At 39.3% G+C, this 10,304-nt stretch overlaps 1 protein-coding gene and 1 long non-coding RNA gene across 2 annotated transcripts in view; one reads left to right on the top strand and one right to left on the bottom strand.

Moving 5' to 3' along the window:
• The window catches only part of LOC107572451 (butyrophilin subfamily 1 member A1-like), a gene marked incomplete at its 5' end in the record, with an annotated part of 11,736 nt that extends 8,468 nt beyond the window's left edge, over positions 1 to 3,268 (top strand). Inside the window, 5 exons of the mRNA XM_016258874.1 lie at positions 448 to 549; positions 645 to 665; positions 863 to 901; positions 1,864 to 1,905; positions 2,011 to 3,268. Of these exons, the coding sequence (XP_016114360.1) occupies positions 448 to 549; positions 645 to 665; positions 863 to 901; positions 1,864 to 1,905; positions 2,011 to 2,642 (836 nt within the window). The remainder of the gene's footprint in view (positions 1 to 447; positions 550 to 644; positions 666 to 862; positions 902 to 1,863; positions 1,906 to 2,010) is intronic.
• A 4,994-nt stretch (positions 3,269 to 8,262) lies between these two features.
• On the bottom strand, positions 8,263 to 8,857 carry LOC107572456 (uncharacterized). Its single transcript, XR_001607346.1, has 2 exons — positions 8,630 to 8,857; positions 8,263 to 8,588 (listed from the first exon to the last, which is right to left on the bottom strand). It is a non-coding gene; the product is annotated as an uncharacterized lncRNA (long non-coding RNA).
• Between the last annotated feature and the right edge of the window lie 1,447 nt (positions 8,858 to 10,304).

The following is a 10,304-nucleotide window of genomic DNA, read 5'->3' on the forward strand; positions in this document are numbered from 1 at the left end:
GACTCGTAGTGACCGACTGAAAGGGAACGTCTCGGTTACGTATGGAACCCTTGTTCCCTGAAGAAGGGAATGGAGACGTCAGTCACATCCCGTCACCACAGCTGAGCGGCCGGGTCACCTGAAAACCTGGTATGCGTAGCATCTGCTGCCTTTTTATGCTCACGCTGTGATCAGCGGCACCTGAATGCAATCATCGCATGCCAATGTGCATTGGCTCGTTTAGTTTACACTCTAAGTGGATTGGTCTCTCTAAGCGAGATCCCAATTCATCGATTGTCTCCGTTCCCTCCTTACATAACCGAGATGTTCTCAGTCTTGTTTTAGAAGAAAAATGGGTTGCAAACAGCATTTTTATGTTAAAAGAGTTTTAAAAATATGTTTCTACTTTACTGTAATTGATTTATATATTTTGAAGGTGTTTAGATTCATCTGGTTTCTAATTCTCAGATCCATCAGGTTCATGGAAGGCTCTTTTCCTCACTTTTCTCATCTGTGCTCTTCTGGGTTTGGTTGGGCTGATCCTCTACAAATACAGAGAGAAACTAACAGGTACAATCTGGCTGAAAGATTTTAAAGATGTGGTTTTCAGGAGGTTTTTGTTTCATGCATATCTCATGTGTTGATATTTTTGATCTGTTCTGCAGGAAAGAAACCAGCTACAGAAGGTAAGTGACATGAACTTATTCATGAATCTGATGAACCCTTTCAGACCGTGTTACTGGGAGAACATGCCTGTTTCTGAGACAGCTAAAGAAGATGTTTTTATGCCAGTCAATGTCTGAGAGGTTAAACTGTAATGTAATGTGGTTTAGAGAGTCTGGAGTATTTGTGAAGCAGATAATTAAACTTTCTCTCATTTCAGTTTGTGAGGAGGAAACTCTGGAGAGACTGAGAAAAGAAGGTATTTGAAGACGTTTGTTCTTTGCTATATGTTTATAAGAACTGTAACTGCTGACATAAACATCTACATGCACACTGCAGCAGAAAACAACAAGCAGAACAGGTTTTGGTGACTCAGTGGAATAATGGAGTAGGTGAGAGTGGAAATAAAATGGACAAAACAGTCAGTTTTGTAATTCTACATGTATATTTGACAAACTACTGCAAATACAGTATACAAGGGCTGTCCGGAAAGTATCCGAACATTTAATATGTAAATAAATAAATAAAATGAGATGAGATGCGAGATGACAAAAACGCATGGGCAACTGCTGACTGTCCTATGTACAATGTTTCTTGTATTTTGTATCTTCTTGGCTGCGAAATTTCCGGACAGCCCTCGTAAAACATTTTTTTTATGCAAATGCTGTGTGAATATAATAAATAATGTGAATAAAATCAAATGTATAACTTCAACATGTAAAATGATCATAATGCATGGATTCATCTGCAACACTCGCACAGTCACATAAGCATCATGCACTTCTCATATTGGACGATTATACTCATTTTTTGTTAGATACTGATAACTTTAAATGTTAGCTACAGCTATAATGTTTTCCCTGTCTGAAATCAGAATCAGAAAGAGCTTTATTGCCAGGTGTGCTTGCGCATACAAGGAATTTGTTTTAGTGGCATAAGCTTCCAGTACACACAGACAACAACCACACACAGACAATAAAAATAAGATGAGAATAAAAATACACACAAATGTAAATATAAATAGACAAAAATAGCAAAAAGAAATGGATTTTTTTTTTAATTAAATAAATTGTATGTACAGTTGTGCTATAGATGATAGAATAGGAACAGAATAGAGATGCAGGGACGCAGGTGGTAACAAATAAATATAAGGTTATTGCACATAACTTTATTGCATGAATAAATAAATATAAATCTCAAATAATATGTTTTTTATTGTAGTTGTGGAGGACATCGATATAGAAGAACTGAGGAAACATGCAGGTATGACATCATCTCAGTTATGTATTCATATATTTCATCATATGTGTAAACATCATCTCATACATGAGGATTAATAACTGTTGCTCGTGTATTTATTCCTCACAGTTGAGATCACTATTGACCGTGAGCGTTTACATCCAGGTCTGAAGCTTTCTAAGGACTGTAAAACCGTGAGGGACAGTAAAGATTATCAGCACACTGGAGAGGGATTTCCATTTGAATTATGTGCATTCGGAGCCCAAAGATTCACCTCTGGTCGTCACTATTGGGAGGTACAGCTGGTACAAACAAATACAGCTCCCAAAAACTTCTGGTTAATCGGTGTGGTGAAACATGGACATTTTACTGCAAGAGACAGATCTGCTTTAACTCCATCAGCTGGTTTCTGGTTCTTGTGTTCAGACGGTCCTCAAGGCTTTCACACCAACACTGATCCATCGATTAGCTTCTCACTGACACCGAGACCTGAGCGACTGGGAGTTCTGTTCGATTATGATGAGGGTCTGCTGGCATTTTACAACGTCAAAGAGAGTAAACATCTCCTGACCATCAGCAGCAGATTCTCTGGATCAGTTGTTCCTCTCTTCAATCCTGGTGCAGGTGATCTGAGTACACTTAAAATCCTGGATTGTCCAAAACCTGTAGAATCAGCTGTAAAGTCCAGTGATAATCCAGAACCTGTAGAATCACCTCAATCCAGTCAACCTTTACTGAGCAATAACAGCTCAGACGCCTGACTGACTCATGCAGTTTAAGCAGAAGGACATACATGCATACAGGGGCGTGTCTAAAGGGGTGGCATGGGGGGGGGCACCGGCCCCCCTAAAAATATGATTAGCCCCCCCTTGTGCCCCCCAACAGCGCAGACTGATCCGAGTATACGATCTGGAGCAATTCAGGTGCATTTAAAAAATCTCACGTGCTGATGTGATACACTAATCGGCAGCATAGCGCCGCTTGAAGTAGAACACACCTACTCACTGTCTGGTTCACTGCCAATCATTTCCCGTATATTCACGACACCATTGGATTAGAGTACTGTCAATTACACAGCTCAAACAGGAGAAGCGCGATTTCACAGGCTATACTATATATATTGAAATACGTTAATGTATGTTGAAAGCTCCTTAGAGTTTGTGCTTTGTGTTACTCAGCCGTGATGCACCAGCAGTCCAGCACCGCTTAAAATAAAAATCATTATGTTGCGTTTCTTCCTGTTGTTTCAGAGATTAAAGGCACCTGTGCAGTGCCATTATTATGTCATCCCACTTGTGTTGGGCCACATGACTTTCCCATGGGCCCCCCCCGGCTGGTTCTTGGACCCCCCTGCATGCATAAAAAAATACATTTATATTTACATTTAGTCATTTAGCAGACACTTTTATCCAAAGCCACTTACAAATGAGGACAATAGAAGCAATCGAAATCAACAAGAGAGCAATGATATGTAAGTGCTATAACAAGCCTCAGTTAGCTTAACGCAGTACACGTAGCAAGGTTTTTTTGTTGTTGTTGTTGTTTTTTTTATTTTATATTATATTGAAAACGTCTGCCTACAGTCGGTACAACAGGAATAAAGACCCTTGAGAAAAATGACAGTAAAATAAGTTTTTGATTATTAATCATGTAAATACAAAGGCAGCTACCAGGGCCAAACGAATCTACATACATGTGCAAATGTTTTAATATGATGTTTTAATATGTCAGAGCTAATTCTGTGATAAAGTCATGCGTTAGATTTTTATTTCAGCTCTGTTGTTCCGCATGCGTGAAACTGTTCTGTAAATACATGAATGTCTCATTGGCTATGTTTACATGCACATTTTTGGTTAAATCGGCCTGAATTCCTTCCGATTGAATCTGAATGTAGTGTTTACATGAACACTAAAGCAAGCGATGGGGTTGATGTGCGCGTTTATATGTCACAAGCTTCAAATCGGACTGCACAAATATAGAGTGTCTCACTGTTTGCACATAATAACCACTCTCCTATACTGTTTCTTTATTTGTTTTTAACAGCAGAATTGATATTTATCACACAGTAAAAATGCCCAAGACGTGTTGCCTGTGGATGAGAATCCGAAACAAGGACTGGTGGGAGGTTGTCCTGCTCCACTTCACAGTCGCCGAGTGAAAGGAGAGTTTATAATGACAGGACATGCATTTATACAACACTTTATTCAAAAGGAAGAACCGCTCGTTCCGCACGTCATGCATCATTACGCTATTTCTGCATCATTGCACATGCGCAGTGCTTTCAGTTTCGGGGTTCAATCCGATCGAGTGTTTACATGCACTCTCAATCGTATTAGAAAAGGAATGAACCACCCTCTTCAATCCGATCGAAATATCATTCCGATCGAGCTCAATCGGATCAATTAAAGTCTGTACATGAGAGCCATCAATCTGATTGCAAACCGATTATTTGGTTGCATGTAAACGTAGCCATTTTGTACTAGTATTGATATAGTGTGTTTTTTGTTGGTGCTGTTTAAAATCTATGTAGACATGAAACCGTTAACTACTCTTGCAGATCTATAGAATGAACATGGTACTATTAGATCTTTTTAATGCATGCATATTATAAAACTATCTTTGATGTTTTTTTATTTGCTCTTTTAATAAAATGTTGTGAACTGAAATGCAAAGTCTGAGGTGATTCCATATAACAAGACACTTGGCACAAATACACAAATGTAAATCTACAACTGTCTTATGTTCATCATCACACAACATGCGGACATGTAGCTCCTGACTTCCCACTGCTCGTTGAATTTACTGAGCATTAATAAAATAAAAAGAGCTTAATAAAAGTGTCTGAAATCAGAGGTTTGACGATACTTACAGTATATGAGTTTATCTTTGAGCAGCTTTGCCACACAGATTTTAATGGGTGGATAACTATAATAAAACAGGCATGCCTAGGGCCAAAAGGCTCTGCTTCAGTATGGTTTGTGTCAAGCCATTCATTAATCTGGCTGTTTGATGAAGAGATCAAATGTAGTAGAAATAAACATGTTAAGAATCAATAGAAGCGGAGGACTATTATTAAGGTTTTTTTAGGACTATTATTATGTTGTAATGTTTGGTTGACCAATTAGCAGAGAGGGGCGTTTCATTCCCGCCCACATGTAGAGATCCAATATTCAAGTTGTTTATTCGTTTTCTATCCCTGAATGTAAAAACAAAAAATTAAGCCGGATTCTTGATTTTTCGTTTTGTTTGAATAATTGAAAAACGAAATATGTGCCGTTTTTCATTTTTCAGATTTCAATATTAAAACAAAAATTGATTGGACGGAAGATACCCTGATTTATTTGCAACCCGATCTCATGAAAGTGCGTATAAATAGTATGTCCATTTTTGTGTATCAATACCACAAGTTTTCGTTTTTATTTGGCGTACTATTTATATGCATTTTCATGAGACCGGGCTCGCTATTTGATAGCAATCTTTCCTTTGAAAACCATGTTTCTAGCATTTGTAAATCCACATTTTTCCATCTTAAAAATATATCTAAATTACGAGCTATGCTCTCAATGTCAAATGCAGAAATGTTAATCCATGCATTCATGACCTCAAGGTTAGATTATTGTAATGCTTTATTGGGTGGTTGTTCTGCACGCTTAATAAACAAACTCCAGCTGGTCCAAAATGCAGCAGCTAGAGTTCTTACTAGAACCAGGAAGTATGAGCATATTAGCCCGGTTCTGTCAACACTGCACTGGCTCCCTATTAAACATCCTATAGATTTTAAAAGCTTGCTTATTAATTATAAAGCCCTGCATGGTTTAGCACCTCAGTATTTGAACGAGCTCTTGTTACATTATAGTCCTCCACGTCCACTGCACTCTCAAAACTCTGGCAATCTGATAATACCTAGAATATCAGAATCAACTGCGGGTGGAAGATCCTTTTCCTATTTAGCTCCCAAACTCTGGAATAAACGTGTCCAGATCAGATGGTGGATCAGCACCTAGAGAGGACCTCTACAGCCCTGAAAGACAGCGGAGACCAGGACAACTAGATGCACCCCAGAGACAGATCCCCAGTGAAGACCTCGTCACCTTGATGACCATTGGCACAAGACCACGGGAACCAGACGAGTCCTCTGCACCTGTGTTGCAGCCTGGCAAGGCCGGCCCTGACCAATTTGGTGCCCTAGGCAAGATTTTAGTTGGTGCCCCTTGCATCGCAGCTTATTCCACCGCCGATCATTCACACAGAAACTGCATAGCATAGCCATATCACCCTGTAGCCCAAGACTGGTTACCCACTGAAGCTAAGCAGGGTTGAGCCTGGTCAGTACGTGGATGGGAGACCTCTTGGGAAAACTAGGTTGCTGCTGGAAGAGATGCTAGTGAGGCCAGCAGGGGGTGCTGTGGTCTGTGTGGGTCCTAGCCCCCCACTATAGTGATGGGGACACTATACTGTAAAAAGCACCGTCCTTCGGATGAGACGTTAAACCGAGGTTCTGACTCTGTGGTCATTAAAAATCCCAGGATGTCTTTCGAAAAGTGTAGAGGTGTGACCTCGGCATCCTGGACAAACTCGCCCATTGGCCTCTGATCATCATGGCCTCCTAACAATCCCCATATCTGCTGATTGGCTTCATCACTCTGTCTCCTCTCCACCAGTAAGCTGGTGTGTGGTGAGCGTTCTGGCACACTATGGCTGCCGTCGCATCCTCCAGGTGGATGCTGCACACTGCTGGTGGATGAGGAGATACCCCCTGACAATGTAGAGCGCTTTGAGTGCCTAGAAAAGTGCTATATAAATGTAAGGAATTATTATTATAGCTTTATGACATAAAACCATTTACATATGAAAATAAGACGGTTGCACACACAAAAAAATGAATAAACTGACATTAACTCAGCTATTTAAATGAGAGAACTTTATCATCCAAAGGCAGCTGCAATACTAACATTTAAATCTTAATTTCTTAATTTCAGACATTCTAAAAGTTAGGGATGCACCGATCTTAACTTTTCATGGCAGAATCCAATACTGGTTTTTAATGTATTTTATTTAAGCAAAAGACATGAAAGAATGCATGAAGAATATGGTTAGCTGCCAGCAGGTGGCGCTTAGGGAACAGCAGTGATGCATTGTTTCCTTGATTACCGCTGTAAACACTAAATGCATTATACAGAGGCAAGATGAAAGGAAAATGCCATTTATGGCCGATGGGTGCATCTCTGCTCAAATTCAATGGTTTGCCAGCAAATAAATAAATGCGTTGCATGTTTCAGAGTGAAGCACTGCGTGTCATGGGATGCACTCGAACACATTACCACTTCACTCTGAAAACTGCAGCGCATAGGTATTTTTATTTAATTAAATCGCAACATTCGCGATATGGCATATTTCGATATAAGTGCACCCCTAATTAAAATAATATTATTATTTAAAAAAAAACAACTCATTTGGGTGCCCCTATGGATGGACGACGGCCCTAGCATTTGCCTATTTCGCCTATGCGACGGGCCGGCCCTGCAGCCTGGAATTAACCCACATCATGCTGGTTTGGTCTGGTCAGAGGAGAACTGGCCCTCGACTGAGCCTGGTTTCTCCCAAGGATTTTCTCCATTTCTGTCAGCGATGGAGTTTTGGTTTCTTTGGCTTGTTTAGTTGGGGACGCTCGTCTGATTGCACAGACACTATTGAAGAGAGCTGAACTGGATGAAGACATCACTGAATCATCAATCAACTGACTTTAGCTGGAAAATGACAAACTGTTGTCCTGTTTAACACTGTAAAGCTGCTTTGACACAATCAGTACTGTATAAAGTGCTATACAAATAAAGGTCACTTGACTTGGTCTGTTTTAAAAGAAAACACTTCTTTAAGATTATTGCTGAAGTGAAAAGTTTGTAAGTAAAACATGTTTTACTCTAAAACTGAACATGAAAATCAAAGCCATAAATCTAAAGAAGTTGTGTTCCAAATTTGAGGTTGATATTACAAAAAAAAAAAAAGAGCTTTCAGTCAGAGAGTTTGTTTGGAGCGCAATACCAAACACTTCCACTAGATGAAATTCATTTCTCATTCTAACGTGGTCATATTTGACCGCAAACAGTACAAGTGTGACTATTTTTCAGGTCCATTTAACCTTTTCAAATCATATCCTTTATTTTTTTGTGTGCGTTCACAAATCCTTACCAAGTTTCGTACCATTCCAATGACGTAAAACATAAAAAAAAAAAAACATAAAATATTTCAGTGAAAAATGAGTGAAGAGCACCAGAGGTTATTTAGCATTTATGACGACTGATAACTTTTACTGTCCTGCAGCACGTGAGCTTGTGATGTGTGAGAAATATAAACCATAAATGACACCAGATACACGCCGACTGATGTTTCCACGTTTGTAATTTAATAAAAAGACATGACGGTCTGAAATTCAGATGTGTTTCTTTGCAGTGTGACTTTAAGCTCTGTATCTGTCAAGATATCGTCTCTCTAAAATCTGATATACCTTTACAACAGCATTTAAGAAAACAACTTTTAAACGTGGTACTTCATATAAGTCATATTTACAGAATGTACATCATCACGCAACGAAAACACTTTTAACGGCTAATATCATGTTACGATACGTCACTGTCCACAGACCAGAGATCAGACGACTGTACAGGATAAATGAACTCCAATGGAATGAAACGCAGCTGATCTCCAAACTCCATGATCCCTAAAACACGGCGCTCCTGTCGAACTGGACTGATGACGCACAGAAACGAGTGAATGTGACTGGGTTTAAAATCAGCTGCAGCCAGACGAGATCAATATAAACCAATAAAACAACACAAGTTAAGGCAACCAACACTTCAAAATACAGGCGGATGAATCTCACTGTAAAGAACCGGTCCAGATATCATAGTTCAAGCCGGTTTCTCAGACCACTGAGATTTTCTGCATTTTTAGCTGCAAATATTATTAATGAAAGGCAAAAAAAAAAAAAAAGTATATTTAAATGTCAAAATCTATATACATTATGTATGTATTTATATCAGTGTATTACAGTCATGAGAATCTAAAGAGAATCACTATTGATATTGAAAAACAGAAAACACAAATCAAAAGTAAAACGTCCAGGAATTATGGTTTATTCTCTGCGTCATTTTACGGCACGGATGGTTTTGATAGGTTGAGTTAAACCAATGGTTTTCTAAAAACAATTATGTAAAAAAAAATTCAAAATGTAAAAAAAAAGATAATTTTAACACACAATTCTGACATATTTTCTAACAATTGCAAGTTTATATCGAACACTTCGGAGTGTATATCGCACAAACTTGACTCACAAATATTTGATTCCACCACAGGATAAAAAATGAAAAAGGTAGCCTAATTGAAACTTTTTATATCACAGTTGCGAGTTTACATCTCACAATTCTGAACATTAGGAAAGAAAAAAAACTCAGAACTGTGAGGGAAAAAAAGTCGCAATTACTTCTTCTATCTTCTATAATTACTTCTTTTACTTTTGATCATGTGGCAGAAATGAGTGTCCATAGAAAAGACCTGGTGATATCAAATGTTGCAAAAAAAAAATGCCGAACAGACTTCCGTTTCTTTATGCAAAAAATAATAATTTCCTATTTTTTCCTGTTGATTTGAGTGTGAATTATTATGATCTGGGCATATTGTTTGTGAGATTGATCCTGATGTCTGTTGGACAGAATCAGACTCCAGACGCCTCGAGCTTCGAGAAAGAAAAGCTGGTCCCAGATGATCCAACACTGTTTTACACCAGAGAGAGAGAGAGAGAGAGAGAAAACCAGTGCGCATCCATCACAGCAGAACTCCACATCGACTGACGTCATCCGTGTAAAAACAGTAGCGTCACCACACCTGCTGCGCTTCTGAGGAGTCTGAACAGAAACACACACACGGGGGAATGTGGGGAGAGTGTGTGCGCGAGCTTAGAAGAAGAGTTCAGGAAAAATCCAACACAATTCTGCCATCACCGAGATGAATGAATCTTCACGCAACTCTTTTCCACACGAGTTCAAAGCCACCAGTCCATCAAGACCCAACTACAGCATGAAAGCAGTCACAGTTATAGCTGCAGCAGTTCAAACAGAAGTGAATATTTTAGTGGAAAAGGGAGCACTGGGGCTGCTGTTAAGATACTCCGATGTGGCGTTTTGTCATTTTTGGCACTTGACGGACATATTAAAGATGGATCTGACGATTCTTCGTTTTGTTTTTCACAGAAGCAGCCTGTGTGAGGTGAGTAAATGATGTGTGTGTGTGTGTGAGAGAGAGTGTGTGTGTGTGTGTGTGAGTGAGGGTGAGTGTGTGTGAGTGAGAGTGTGTTTGTGTGTGAGTGTGTGTGTGTGTGTGTGTGTGTGTGAGAGTGTGTGTGTGTGTGAGTGTGTGTGAGTGTGTGT

This window comes from Sinocyclocheilus grahami, unplaced genomic scaffold (genome assembly GCF_001515645.1).
Source record: "Sinocyclocheilus grahami isolate Dianchi unplaced genomic scaffold, SAMN03320097.WGS_v1.1 scaffold1752.1, whole genome shotgun sequence".
NCBI lineage: Eukaryota > Metazoa > Chordata > Actinopteri > Cypriniformes > Cyprinidae > Sinocyclocheilus > Sinocyclocheilus grahami.